At 34.9% G+C, this 16,405-nt stretch overlaps 1 protein-coding gene across 8 annotated transcripts in view; it reads right to left on the bottom strand.

Moving 5' to 3' along the window:
* LOC149552070 (pentatricopeptide (PPR) repeat-containing protein) overlaps nucleotides 1–16,405 on the bottom strand; it is a 305,115-nt gene that overhangs the window by 268,496 nt on the left and 20,214 nt on the right. For all 8 annotated transcript variants that reach the window (XM_089787540.1, XM_089787542.1, XM_089787541.1 and 5 more), the window contains one exon: nucleotides 86–213. In XM_089787540.1, the coding sequence (XP_089643666.1) occupies nucleotides 86–213 (128 nt within the window). The remainder of the gene's footprint in view (nucleotides 1–85; nucleotides 214–16,405) is intronic.

A 16,405-nucleotide genomic window follows, 5' to 3' on the forward strand; every position in this document is an offset into this window, starting at 1 on the left:
ATAACTTGTAAACAGTTCATCATGCTAATTGTTTGAAGTTTCTTTCCCATGGCCTATATAAAAAACCATAGAAAACAATCCTTACTTTGTGTATACGTATGAATTTGGTTCTATTCCTTTTGCCCGCATACTTTCAAAAGTGCATCTTGCATGATGCTTGTCACCTCGGCTTGCATAATAATTCACCATTAATCCATAATCTCGTGTGCTTGGCTGGAAGACACTGCAACACAAGTTAGGGTTACACAATAAAGCAAGTTTACATGCAACATAATATGTATTTGTCAATAGTAGCACATGAAAATCCCCATGGAACACGATCACTTCAACTTTTACCATAACCTCACTGGGCCACTCAAATGAAAAATCCATTCCCCCATAGCTTTTTCCCTGAACTATCATATTTTCACTTATGTACATCAGATATTTTTGCGGGCATCATTATTTTATGTATTAATAATATTCCTTTTATACTACTCACAACTAAAGGATGCATACCAAGCTAGCAATGGATTTCATTTCTAATTTGATGTGGACAATATTTAGCTTGAAAAATACAAAAGACGATAAGGTTTTCTAAATAATTAGAACTGAACCTTATCCACTGCCTCATAAAATCTTTTAATATAATTGACTTCACGGCTGCACTTTAATCACTATAACTGCCTTAGTTGCAGTTGAGACAGCAACTTCAGGCCACCCAGCACCCCACAGGGTGATTTCATTTCTGATCTCATGTGAGCGATATTTTACTTGAAAAATACAAAAGCCAATAACTTACTCTAAATAATTAGAACTGAGCCTTACACATTTTTAATAGTTTAATTTCTCACATGTACTTCAATCATTCGACCTGCCTTAGCATTCCTTCTTGCATTTAAGATAGCAACTTCAGACAAGACCCGCACACACAGGATGACAAGCAGCATGCACAATGCCTGGAAGTGGAGTCACTGTCGAATGGCACACAAAGTTATACTACAAGCCGGACCTTTTAAGCCTAGCTTTCCTAAGAGAGACAAGTCAAACACACAAACCTATTTATACAGTTCAAAATGAAGGCCAAAGAAACCATTAAAAAAGGATAAATTATCTAATACCTGGAATGTTATTGCTATGGATATCCAAATATTTTGATATAACTAAAGCTAGGCATTTTATACTTGAGCCATTCAGTTATAAATTTCCACATAAAAAGACACGGTTAGAACAGTTTCTAGAAACCGGCGATTTTGAGTGAAAAAGTGAATTTTGAAGTTCACTCAATCATTGTTAATAAGTCGAGAGCTAATAAAATTATAAAAGCATGAGGAAGAAATACCATATGCTGATTAACAAAATATTTCAGCCCTTGCAACTGTCATATACATCATGTAAGCTACATTTCAAAGTACAACTAGCACTTGCACCAAAAGGAGGTGCAATGGTTAAGCCACTAGTCAAAATATATTGAATAATACATTATAGGGCATACAATATAATTGAACAGTTGATATTGTCCTCATAGGTCTCCTACAGTGATGATTATGGCCATAATTAGGATTGTCAATAGAACCCAAAACTTAAGAAAATTCAAAGCGTAATATAACACACATCAACCATAATATTAACCCTTACACTAATACTAATTGAAACCTAACCCTAAAACTGTCTTTAATCTAAATTTTATCCAATTAATTAGAAATTCAATTTTAATTGAACCCTATTGCTGATTCTGACCTAAATTCAATTGTACTCCTACTCTAAAGGATGTCCATACCCTGCACCAACCTTGTATTTTAGGACAGGCTAGGAGTAAAGTAATCCTACAAAAGTAGTGTGCCGACATGAATTATTGCAACCATCAAACAGACACTAGCATTAAATGGTTACAAAATATCTTCATGTCATATAATTGTAGGGTATGAATTTAGTTTCAAGACTTTTTTTCTCATCAATTTTGTTTTTTTTTTCAAATTTTTTCACTATTATTATCCTAATATATCGAATATTCAACTAAATAATTGCTAATGATTTAAAATTTATAACATACAATTGAGTCTCTTGAGTAAAATATGTATTATTGTATTATGGATAGTTCATTTGAAAATGGGAATCAATTGATTCATCTTAATCGGAGAAAATCAAAATGCCCTTGCAAATCCAAAACAAGAGGGAATCAAAAAAGTCTTAATTTAAAAGTTGAATTCTAAATGTAGTGCTATGACAATGACTTACTCTATGTTTGTAGATTTGGTTCAAATCCTTGAAGGAAAGATTAAGAATCTCATAAAAATGATGAATTAAGTATGTATTTATATACTAGTTTTTTACACAACTTTATAATTTAAAAGACAATTAAATAATTTAATATATTATTGTATAATATATTTTTATTTTTATTTATTTTTTGTACAATAATATATTTAACAAACTGCAAATTAAATTTTGGATAGACATCGTGTTATTAAAAATAGTTAAATCTTATTAGTTACCATTAAATTGGTTTGCAGATTTATTTTATGATTATAATATTTCTTTTGATGGATACCGAGATTATTTTATTATTATTTGTTAGGCTGGAGTAGATTCATACCCAAGACCTCTCAGATGAGAAGCTCACAATTTACCGATATGTTGTAGGCTCTTGCCTTATTTTATGATTATTATTATTTTTTAATTCAATAATATTTTAGTTTCTTCTTCTATTCACATTTCAAATAATGTACTATCTTTCTAGGTCTTCTATATTTATGAAATATATTTCAAGACTAAATTACTTCAATTCTAAATATTCACAATCATTTGTCAATCACTATGAATCATCAGCAAGACTGAATTCAGATACCAAATCTTCTTGTTGTCATATCTCAACAATATTATTGTCAAAATGTTCATCTCCTCCACAACCACCTACAGGAATTATTTTTTGTTTAGTGGATTGAAGTAAATGTGATTCAGTATTGTTTACATCAATGATTCCATCACAATCAGTCTTTCATCAAAAATGTCCACTTGTTGATATAAATAAAAAAGTTGTGACAACTTTTCGAGGAGCTTTCCATTATTCCCCACAAAATTGACTCTGGCAGGGCTGTTTAAGGAAAATTATCACCCAATTTTGGTATCTTGGGCCCCTTCAAACAAGGCCATTGCCTTCAGTGCTTCTTCTTACCGTATAAATCTCATCAAATCATCTATGGTTATTTATGTGGGTCGAATAAAATTAGGAGAGCACTAGAAAACAAACGAATTTCTATTCATGTCAACTCGAGAGAAAAAGCGGGTGGGGACATTATTACTTAGCAATAGTAAAACATGCATGAATGTAACATGGTCTTGCCTTGTGCCTAGGAGTTGCATTTTCTCAAAGAATTCAAGGGATTCAATGCCACAGCCATACATGGCATAAGCTGCAATCATTGATGTTCAAGAGAAAGTATTTCACTAAGGCATCTTGTCAAACACATCACGTGCATTCTCTGTGATCCCACATTTTGCAGTACATATTTACAAGGGCATTGCCCACAAAAACTTCTGACTAAAATCCCCTCTTTGTTATTTCCAGATTCCAGTCAATATCCCCACATTGCACATATGCTGCAATCATAGTGTTCCAGATATGACGTCTCTCGGAGGCATTTTGTCTAACAGTTTCAGTGCATCCTCAACCTGGCCATTCTGTGCATACCACTAATCACATTATTCCACAAAATTTGGGCTCTCTAAAGCATTCTTTAGAAGAGGTCCATTGCCTTATCAACCAACCCATTTTGTGCATACCCCACAATCATCCCATTCCATGAATAGATATCCTTCTTTCCCATCTTCTGAACAAAATCAAAGCCTCCTCCGGATGCCCATTCCTTGCATATCCTGCCACCGTGGCATTTCAGCTTACTAAATTTGGTTCAGGTATTTTGTCAAACACTTTGTGTGCTATCTCTGAATTTCCAAATTTCTCAGACATGCTCACCAGAGAACTCCCCACAAAAGCATCAGACTCAAACCAATTGATAACAATCTACTCATGAATATCTTTAAGAGCAGCTAAATTGGGACAAGCTCTGATTACACTTGCAAAGGTAAATTGAGTTGGTTCCATACCTTTCTTTCACATTTCATAAAACAAACCCAGAGATTCCTCAAAAAAAACCTTTACCTGCATAAGCTGCTATCATCCCAGTCCATTTTATTTCATCTTTTTCCCCCTGTCTGATCAAAAACTCTTCGAGCTTCCATCAGGCTTCTGCATCTGGCGTACATGTTGAGAAAAGTTGCTAGCAAAACACAGTTGGGATTGCATCCTGTTGTATTGATGTGGGCGTGGATTTATTTTCCTTGTAAGAAGGATTTCATCTTAATGGAATCCTGTCGCAGAGAGTTGTAAGTGGAAATGTCTATAAGACTATCAGTTAGGTTTAAAACATGTTAAACGCTTTACTTTAGCATTAATGGTTTTAATGGAGAGAAAAGTATATGCTCAGAATTTATCACCCATCTCATATGTGCCTTAAGTAGAACACTCTGTGGAATTGACATGATACAAAATAGAGGCCTTGCAGTGATCAGTGAAAACTTTTCCACCAAATCAGCAGCAGGCATGCTTTCATTGTGAAGGTTTTAACAGAATTTGGAGAAACTTCTCCAACGACGCCAGTGAAAAGTGCAAGTACAAGTACAGAGCTGTTGTTTCATGCCTAAAATTTACATGCTTTCAGAATAAATGTTTTATTGTTCCATTGTTATTTAAATAGAACATGTCACTGTTTTGAAGTAAGAAATATGATAGAAAAATCAAGGTTCCTTCTCCTTGCCTCTCCTATCCTCCCCGGATGATGTCTTGGAAACACAAATAAACTATATAAATTACAATTTTAATCTATCTGCTTTTCTGTGTCAACAGACAACAGTAAAGTCAGATCCTCTGAACTAAAGGTTGCATTCAGCTCCTCGATCCACCTTGCAATCTCAACCCTTTTGGTTATGCACCTAGCCACCTCCACGCAGCCATATAAGCTCTTGACTCAGCAGATCATAAACTTGAAAGAACTGAAATAGGCAGTGCAGGACAGGGTATTGCCCTTCCCTGAGCAATGCCTTCTTAGGTATTTAAGAAGGTTGAAGTCTCACAGGTTTGCATCCAATACAGTCCACCATTTGTTTGGTGCTATTTAGAATCAAGTTTTGTATCCATTGCCACCAACACAATGCCTATAAATACCTATTCCTTCCTATGTTGCTTCAAATGAATAACCACCATAGACAAGGTAAGTCGTCCTAGAGGAACCACCAGAAGCTTGAAGGGTCAGCTCCAAGGCAATTATTAAAATTATTTAATAATTCCATTTATTACTAATTTTATTTATTAATTAATAATATGTAATATTTTAATTTTAATTATTTATTTAATTATTGGGGCTGGCCAACCCAGCCATAAAATGAGGTTGTAACAGTACTCCCGATGCCAAACCAATTGCCTTCTGCACCTGTGTATGCAAAACAATATACGAGTTTCCCATGTCAATCTTGGAATCACCGTTCCACCACACTGCTGTGCTTCTCTGCAATAAGCATATCTCATACAAACTAAATTAATGATCTTTCATCTTATCACTCTTGGAACAAAGGAGTGTGAATGATTCTTGACCCACCTCCATGTAATCAAATTGCATCACCATGGGACTTTCTTGCAATTCTTCTTCATGGTACTCAGTCTCAACCTAATCAATCTTCATAACATCACAACTACCATGTTGCATAGTATTGCAAGGTCACTCATTCTCTAATTCTATGAATCATTCATTATGGAATGACCATACCTAGAGTTAGGGTTGATGATTCATGGACATTACTATATTTTATTATTGAAAAGTCCTTTTGTTTGACAACTTGAAACTCTGATCTTTCTTTCTGATCAACTATCATCAGTTCTTTCTTGAACTCCTCTAGCGCTTCTCTATTCTTCACCATTTCAAATTTCACCATTACACCATTTCTTGACACAATTTGCGGTGGTAGTGGTCAATGCAAAATTCTCTTCAAAGATTTAATTGTTCAAGTTCAAGATGACTGACAAAGTCACTACATCAAGCCACATGAACAATCTGAGGCCTCTTCTTTGACAACTAACAAAGGTCAGCTATAGTGGATGATGAGTTGATAAAACCATTCTACTAAATAGTGAAGAGCGCACAGGAAATACTGAGGGGTTGAGTCAATGCTTCAGATTTTTTAACTTTTAAATGCATGAAACCAAGAGAGTAATCATCAAGACACTAACACCAAACTTCTCGAGTTAGAAAGAAACACAGTATACAATAGCTTTCCTTAATGAAGATAGGCACCATTCCAGAATACATAAGTAAGAACCAACCCACAGAGAGCACCAGACCTCCTTGAAGCAACAACTCCAGTCAGCTGAGGCACCAACCCTCTTCAAAACACCAACTCCAATCAGCTGATGCACCAACCTTAGTAGGAGCGGCAACCCAAAAAATACACTGAAACCTGAAGTGATTCTCAACTAGTTCTCTTTAAAACCATCATCACTTAAATCACCAACTAAAAAATATACTCCTCTATTAAACAACATAGCCTCCTTTTAATACTTGACTCAATGCAATCACTACCCACACCATATGTAGCTCCAAAAACAAAATATATACCTCAAAAACCACAACCTTCTGCAATTCATTACAAACGATTCCACTCTAGAGAGAGTAACGCCCAGTCAAAGAAGTGATCATTACCATCCCAACGAAAAATACAAAATGTCTTCTTTGTCAAACTTGACTTATCAACATGCTCGACTAGTAATATCATAGCTCTAACCAATCTCCACACAAAAAAATACCTTCAATTCCCAGCTCCTATCTGCACACAACTCTAGAACTGACACACAAGATATCTCAGCCAAATACTCATGTTCTTCTTGCCCATAAACATTTACTAGAGCACTCCAATATGGACCCACACATTCCCTCATAGTCCCATTCCACTCTAAAAACTTGTACCAAAACTTCACACATATATTTCAAATGATTCTTATCCTTATTTGGTCCCCTGTCTGACACCTTTATTGCACTGACGTTCATACTTTCCATACGATACTGCAGCAGCATATCATCGCAGCCAATACCCATACCTTAGTCGCTCTCCTCGTACTCGAGTCAAAACAAAAATAATATTTTCCCATCAAATAAATTGTGTCCACTCAAACACTTAAACGATTCAGCTTAATGTAGCCATTGTTGAAGATCCTCCAAAAGTTGATAATGGTGAAGGAGAAGTTGCTTTTTATGCATTTTAAAGAAGTCTAGTTCTTTGAGGATAGGTAGGAAGTTAGTGTAAACATCTCAAAATGGATGATCACCTAGTTTTCTTGGGAATCAGTCATCTTAGGAATCATAACCTTCTAAGTGTTATGAGACAACTTGATGTAGCTCTGAGTGTAGCTCAGTATGGATTTCTGTACAATGGTACAAGGAATCTGTCACTTGGGACTTCAAGGAGGTAGTCATCCAAGAACTTGGGAATTCAAAAACAGCTACACCTTTATGAAGGCTCAAGGTACCTTGATGGAATTCTACAGACAAAGAATCGCAAATTCATAAATCCAAGTGCTTTTAGTTTGTTTTGTTTTGTTGTTAGCGAAGTAAGCCTTAAGAGGGGTATTAGAATAATATTAAATATTAGAAGATGTTACACTTGTAATAAAATCACCTTAGCAGCAACTATTTGTTTTTCTAATTTTTGGTTTTCTTTTTTCACTTTCAGTGAGTCATGTCATGTTTACATGATACTATCTTATTGAGTTTACGATTAGTCTAAAGAGTGACATTTGATTTAAGCGGATTTTGCAATACATTATCCTTGTTGAACGGAGTATCATGAGGGAGGGCATTGTCACAGAGCGGCAGAATCATGGGCAGAAAGGTGATGTACATGGTGTGTTCCTAGTCAGCTAATTAGTACATCCATAGATATTTGTGTCAGTCCTTTCTATAAATTATGTTTGGTGAAGATAATATTCTATCCTAGACACAAGTCGTCTCTTCTGTGCAGACAGACCTTATGATCTTTGATTTTGTTCATTCAGCATTTGTCAATGGAATGTAAGCATTGGTTGATGTTTGGTATAGGTACTGCTTAGCATGATATTACTGGTCATACTGTATAACATGTAGTTCCCAACCTATAACATAACATTACGAAATATCCACTCAAGAGTTGACAGGGCCTACAAGGTCCACCATTTTGGTTATTCTTATCTTGACTTCACCATGGATAATATTATTAATTCTCTTGATATTCCTACTGATTAATAAAAGCAAAAATATTTTGGGGAAATTTTTGAGAAATGGAAGTTTAAGAGTCTTTGAAAAAAAAGGGATTTAAATGGGAAAATTCTGAATCTTTAAAAAAACTTTAAAATGTTGAAAAAGAGAGATAAATTACTAGTATTTTGTGAGGCCTCACCCGAACCGTCATAGTATAGATGACATATTTGCATTATGATACTTCTAATTATATGTTTTGATACACTTTTGAGACTATAGGGTTATGTCATTTTAAAATCTGTATTTTGATGATCCGCACTTATGTTTGCATATTAGGACCTAATTGATATATTTAATGATTTTAGTTCATGTTCTAAACTATTTCAATTGCTTTAATGGAAACTGAATTGTAGAAATACTTAAAAGGTCAAACTATAATGTTCAAGTGAAAATTAGTGCCAAAGGATAGATTTAGATAGGCAAACGAACCCAACTCACATGCCTTGTAACTTAATAGTCATGAATTCAATATTTCATCACTATGATAGAAAATAGATTATGAGGTTGGTCAGAATGTTAATCTGATCATGTTACATAAGAATCAATGTTGATATGTAGGGATTGGTATTTTAATGTTTTGAATGTTTTATAAGAAAATAATTAGAAAAGGGAAACTTAATTGGAAATGATGAAATATGCAAGCCTAATGTTGAATGTGAAAGTGATTTATTGCACTTATTTATATATTGCTTATATGATTTTCTTGGACTACTGATGCTCGAGTTTAGTGTGCAGAAATTTGACCATGGGATTTAACGGGGGACCAAGGCTCAAACTCATGTGAAACATGAAATGGCTGAGGTTGGATCTGTGGAAGGATTTAAACCTCTTTGTAATGTGTTTTATTTCATAATGTGAATGGTATGTGGGTGATAGTTGAATGCATGTATTATTGGAGTAGGTCATTTTAAATGTAATATGTTGTGTTTGTGTCACTTGACACTTGTGTTGTCCACATGGAAATGACTCGGCATTTAGGGTTTTGGGAAAGTAACCTAACCTAAACATAACCCCAGCATAACATCCAAGTTAACCTCACATTGAAAAGTGTTAGGATAAGTCCCTATACATTAAAGTTCGAATTCCAACTTTCCATTAACTTTTGGGGATCAAAAAGTGGTCCTAGGGGATTACCATGGTGAAAAATAAGTGCCCACATGATAGTAGTATGGGTTGGGGGTCTAAATCTAACTTTTAGTAGGCCTAGGTGACCTTGGGAATCCTCCAAACAAGTCACTTTAAAAGCAATTCGAAAATTGGAGTGTCACATGACTTCTTCCACTCTATTAGTTGGTCAAGGCTACATTTTTAGGAGACAAGGGTGTAAGAAAAGGCAGCTCATATTATGACCATTTTTAGATAGTGGGGGTTTTGGGATCCCTTTTGGAGGATTAGGGAGGAAATTAGTGGGTTCTCTACCCACTCTCCAACTTTAGAGACACCTAGGGTTTGGAAGCTTGGAGGGAGCTCTTCTACAACATTTCATTTTCATTTTTGCAAAGGAATTCAAGGTTGATGTTTCTTGCCATGAAGTTAATTTCTTCCATTTTGAAGTTAAATCTCGGTATTACATTCATGTGCATGTAGGTTACAGAGAATGCCATTGTAAGGAAAATGTGTGGTATCATCTTGTATCATTTTGTGTTGTGTTGTGTTGTGATGAGCATGAAGTTTGGATTTTCATTGTTCTCTTGTTTTGGGAGTTTTCATGATTTTGTGCATGAGTGTTGTTAAGGGTATGAGGGCTTCACTCACCCATTGGGAAGGGAAGAGAAGTCCAGGGTGAAGGGGTTAGTTGGGCTTGAAAATGTATTGAGAACCTTGGAGTATGGACTCCATTGTATGCCATAATCATTCATATCTTGCTGGGGGCAATAAGGTAAGTATGATGTATAAAGGGAAGGTTTATGTAGTATGGGCTCCAAGGGAGCTACAATTGATGGTAGTGTGTTTGGAGGATGATTGTGAAAGCCCCGAAAGGGCATGATATTGTTGTTTGGTGAAAGCCCCGAAAGGGCATAAATTTGTTATTGAAGGTATTGTTTTGATATGGTAAATCTCCATTTGGAAAGCACACCTTCACCCTATGTTTATGGTTCCATTGGTGAAACATTGTGAAATATCCTTGGGATGAAATGGTTCAAGTTGAAATGCGATGTATGTGCATTTGCAAGATTGTATGTGAACCCCGGTTTAAGCCTCGTTCCCCTAGCACGGGGGTGGTCTCTTTGGAGGCCTATGGTTGGGTGGATAGCACCCATGGTCCTTGTTGTTGTTTCCTTTTTGGTGTTGTTTTGCAGGTTTTGTGCTCAAGGGAGTAATGGAAAGAATGCTTAGGACAATCATCTTGTCGATAAGAGAAGCTTGTCATTGTGCATTGTGCATGTTATGGAGAATCTCTCTCCATCTTTTTTGTATTGTTGCAAGGAATGGATTGCATAGTAGCAAGGAAGGGATGTGTTAGATCATAATGCATTAGAAGGGATGGAATTCTTTCTCTATGTTGTAGAATATTACATTGTAAAGATGAAACCTTCAATTTTGTCATTTGTGTATTGTATTGCAAAAGTGGAGTCTTCATTTTAGGTCCAATTTTGTGAGAGATGCATCCATGAAAGAAATGAAGAAATTTTGATATTGTCCTATGTAATTATATTGGAAAATTCAAAGTCATGTATTTAGTTGAAATGGAATGGAAAGGTTGACAATCTTAATAGTCATAAATGGAGTGTAAAAGAAACCCATTTTATAAGATATAGCATTGGTTGATGTAATGAATCTGCATAGTTGTATCCTTCTCATTTTGGAATCATGAATGAATACATTTCCAAAATATTGTCCATATAAAGGAATCTCACGATGCCTCAAAAATATCATCTCAAGTTCCATTTCTGATAGAATAGATTTACCTATTAGTTTCATATTTGATCTAGGTTTCAAAGAAAATTCATGTGTTAAGTCATTATTATAGTGATTTCTAATAGATCCATTACATTTGGTTTTACATTTAAGTATCAAAATAACATCAAACTAATGTCAAGTCAAGACTCACAACAACTTGTTTGCACAGAGAAAATATTTCAAATAATACTAGGACAAAAACAATCTAAGTGAAAATACTATGTCAATTAGATTATAGGCTTTGGGAGAGTATTTCACTCTTTGGAATTTGTATGGGAAGTGAGAAAATATCTCACTCCCAATTACAAAGCAATATAATATTAAGTAGGAATATACCTAGGTTCTTCTCTATAGGGCACTAATAAAATAGTCATTCCTACCTATGAAACAAGAAACAAATTTAAAATAAGCAATTGCCTAGGGGACAAATATGTCTAATCACCTTGGGATAAAATTAAAATAAAATAAAAATAAAACACCTTACCTTGAAAACAGTCACATGAGAATAAAGTGTCATCTTCCTCTGACATTGAACAAAACAAATAAAAAAACAAATATAAACTTTAAATGCTGAATTAAAGAAATCATTCCTAGGTGTCCTCACCTTTTTGTATACTCTTTGGGGGCATGTGAAATAAGTATTTTGGAAGACTTGTGTTCTGACATAAGTCAGACCTCCTTTCCCTTTTATAGGCGACCATTTTCTTCATGAATGAGAAAGGTAAAGGTCTCAAACTTGGTTGGAGGACAGTGGTCCCCATCCCACCAACCACCATCATGCTTGGGAAGTAGCTAGGCGTAGGTGACAATGTTGATAATGACTTCTCTTTTGGCAGCTATACCCTTGATTAGTGACAAGCCATATTGATTTATATGCTGCTCACTCCCTTCCCTAGGCACCAAAGGAGGTGATGGAACCCATGTCTCCTCACCTTGGGAGTAGAACATGGGCACGTGATCTTATGTCATGAGGGAATTCGCTTGGTGGATGTCTTAGTTTGGGGTTAGAAAGTAAATCATGTGAATATAGTTAGGATTAGGGGGAACACGTTTTTGGTGGGGCAGGGTGAATAGCTATTAAGGTAAGAGGGTTAGGAATAAAGTTAGTAAGTAAAGTTTATTAAAGTATAGTTAGGAAATCTGATTTGTAGGAAAAAAAAAATTGTATCATAGGTAGTCAATATAGAGTAACTAGTAAGTGGAGTAAGTTTTTAATTAGTTCTTTATCTAACAAAAATAATAAAGTTAGTTAGTAGAAATTAGAAGTTAGTAGTATATTAGTTAAGGGGTGGAGTATTATAGTGAAATTATTTTCAAGTATATTATGATATAACAAATGACATGTATAATAAACATACCTTAGATGTGATTTGCTATATGAGTGTTATAATATAGTAATAGCATATATGTAGGTTAATATATACATACGTTATATCATGCGATTTGATGCATATATAATTAGATCACATAATTGTAATCCCTCTAAATAGATCTAGGTAACCTTCAATTAGCATGATACATAGAAAGAAGTTGACCAAAATCTAAGTTTTATATGTTGAATAATACAAGAGAAGGGTTGCATGTTAGAGATCTGTATGAAGTACGAGTAGTGGATTAAAGACTCCTCGAAAGAGGGATAAGGATACTTGTTACCTAGTAGTTAAGTTGTGGAATATGAGGCTAACAACAATTTAATAATTTATGATAGGAATTAGTAGTAAGATTAGTTTGGCGATATTTGATAATTGAGGCAATTGAACTTAGTCATTACAAAGCATTAAATGAAGAGTAGGCACTTAAAATGGTTAGTTGCTAAATCCATTTAGTTAATGGTCAATGTTTTAGAATTTGGTTAGTAAATGGGAGAACAAAAGATGGATAGCCCGGAAATTTAAATAACCCTATTAATCTATGTTTTTAGTTATTAAAGTGAGTATTAGTAAGGGGGAGTTTGATGGTAGTTGGTTATTTGAAGATGTGGATAGTTAGTTAAAGGTGGATTATCTAGTACATAATTTTATGGATGGAGTAGCTTAAGTATCACGTGTAGTTCCATATGTGTGTGTGTGTGTGTGTGTGCGCGCGCGTGTGTGGTTTATATGCATGAATAGATCCATGTATGCTAACATCGAAAACTTGAAGAGTTGGATTTTCTCTTAATAGGGCAGTATCCACATGAAGTCTCCCATCCGATACCGTTTCATGATGCACCTTCGACCAACTTAGTATGGACCGCTTTGGTTAGGGATTTGATAGTATGTTGTAACACCTTAAGCATAACATATACACATTCACATTTTCAACAAGAGTACCCTTTCATCGTAACCTTACCCTTGATGTAAGATCAAGTTCATACCCAGTGAACACCATGACTTGATAGCTAGTAAAACCTAATAGATATAAAAACATTAAGAGCATAGAGGAGATTGATTTTATTTCATATAACCATGATGATGTATCTATAAAACAACCCCCCTATTTTTCTGAAGCAAAGTAGAGATGAACCTTCATTCTACCTAGCAAGGATCACTTTAGTTAGGAAATGGTAAGCCTGTTGCAACCCTATGAAGATGAATGTTAGATACTTTGCACTCTTGGTCAATCACTAAACTAGTTGACAATGTATAGTCCTTGTGAGAGATTCTTAAGAATTACCCTTCACGAAGAAAAAGAAAAAAATTGTAGTTGTCTTTTGCCCTGAATTTCGGACATGACATATTTTGAATTTAAAGCTATTCCTATAGCATAAAAATATAGAGAACAAATGAAATAGAGTGTTTAGCCCATAAATTGACTAAAATAGAGAGTTTAGCCCATGAATTGTCCAAATGAAAAGTGTTAAGTTTGTAGCTTCAGTCGGATTGATTCGATCATGTGATACATTGTTTATGGCAAATCATCATTTAGGTAAATATTCTTTTATATATATATATGGTTATTTATACTATTAATATATTAACTAATAATGATTAACCATAGAGACACGTCTCCTCCTCTCATAGTTATGAGTCTTCAAATCTGCATTTGGAAGACACCAATAACAATGGCAGTGTGATTACATTTGCAGAAAATGATCATACAACCTTAACATGGTATCAGAGCCATTCGATCTTAGGGATCTTTCAAAACATTGAAACTGAATCAAACATTTGTAGGCTCTACAAATCGAAGGAGCTTGTTTTTTTTAAGATGGAATCATGGTCCAAACGACTTGCTGGTTTCTTGTGAGTGATATCACTTAGGATTAGGAGCAGTTCATTTGGCAAGCCATAGTAGTTGTTCTCTGTAGAATTTTAACCCTTTGTGGCAATTCATTCTGTCAAAACTAAGATAGCAGACACTGTTCATTTACCAGTTGTCATCAAAGCATGTAGAAGGTCTGATATGGTCAATTTCGAGCTTTAAAATATGCTAAATAACAAGAAACTTTACACCGTGACCATGGATGCTGGCCAACAATCATCTGCCCAATCTTAGGGATCCGGTAGAGCTTTACCCAGAATATCCAGGGTTGCCTCTCGCAAACATATTTGATAACCGCTGTAATGAGAAACTCATGCATCCACTTCTTTAGGGCGGATGAAATCTAGAGCCCGTGACATCGAATAATCATTGTGTCCACGATGAGTTGGGGACTGGGAAGACTATATCAAATGAGACAATTGAAAATTACTTCGCATTAAAGTTTTCAATTGTTTAATACAGATATTTAATTGTTCTCTCACGGAAGGTTGGGAATAATCGTAATATGCCAAACTAAATGATTAATTTTGGACTAAGCTATTGTGCGGAGATGGGAAGTTAAGTGGAGATGGGTGCAAGAAAAGGTAGAACAACATCTACCAGATCTCTAGTTGCATCCGATGGCTTTTCTACTTTCGCACAAAACTAATATTGTTCTCAGATCATGTTGATGGCAATGTTTTCTGAATATAGTTCTAGGTAGAAGATTGAAGAAAGAGGTGTCTCTATCAGCTTGAGAAGAATTTACATTTGCCCATAATATACCAAACAAGCTCTTGTACAACTATGTCCACCATGTAGGCAAGAGCCTACAACACAATGGTAAATTGTGAGCCTCTTATCTAGGAGGTCTTGGGTTCGAATCTACTCAAGCTTAATAAATAATAATAATTAATCATGACACATAATAATTCTAATGAATCTTGGCTTTGGCCTCTTATTGATCAAAAAAAGAAAAAAAACTATGTCCATCATGTATTATGAAAGCTTCTTACTCATGAGGACCATCAGGACCATCTGTACAATATCAGGCTGGAGATATTTATATTATGCAAGCGCATGTGATTTATTGAGTCTATTGAAAAGTTCTGTGCTAATGTGGTATGCAGAGAATCATTCAAAGACCAAGGCATAGAATTTATGGTTGCAAATTCAAAATTGTTTATTATTGTGTAGTTTTTCAGTATCCATTCTTTAATCTGCAAAGACAGGGTGAGTCTGAGATTGTCAGGCTTCCAGGTTTTCCAGTTTAGAGGGGAGCATATCCAAAGATACATAACAAGACCATTTTTTTTACATTCCATTATATTTGGCAGAAGAATACAAGTTATGATTATTGTCAGGAAGAAACATTTCATATTATTGTCTGATAAGGTCAAGATTTTTGCTTCTTGTGAAAGTAGAGTGCAAGAAAGGAAAGCCATTTTAGAATTCCTTTGAGTAACAACTTTCAGATTCATAGCGTGGAATGGAGTCATCATTACTACAGTAGATCAAGGAGAGGATATATAACCCTTCTGGTGTAAGGCCTAGAAGGTCACGAAGCTTCTATTATTTTTGAGTATAACAAGAAGTCTGTCAAAGACCAAGAATTCATAGCACCATCATTAGGCAGATTTTATTATTGACTGCAACTGCTAGAGTCAGGATCAGGTTTCCTGTTTAGAGCATTGAATCATGGTATATATGTTATTCAAATAGCTGTCCATGACTACTCATTCCTCCAGAATTCATAGGTCTTACTTGCCTGATATGTAACAACTAAAATATTAGTGTAAATAGCTATAACAGTGTTCAGAAATCATCTGCATATCAGACTATGATTTTGGAGGGTAACTGAAAGTCATTAAATCTTCAAGAGTTGGAATTAAGGCTTAACCTATGATATGACATCTTTGTGAGAAGAACAATAGATTGGGAATGTTGATGAAGCATCCATA

Source organism: Cupressus sempervirens, chromosome 6 (genome assembly GCF_028749045.1).
Source record: "Cupressus sempervirens isolate cs-2001-9-10 chromosome 6, ASM2874904v1, whole genome shotgun sequence".
In the NCBI taxonomy this organism is placed as follows: domain Eukaryota; kingdom Viridiplantae; phylum Streptophyta; class Pinopsida; order Cupressales; family Cupressaceae; genus Cupressus; species Cupressus sempervirens.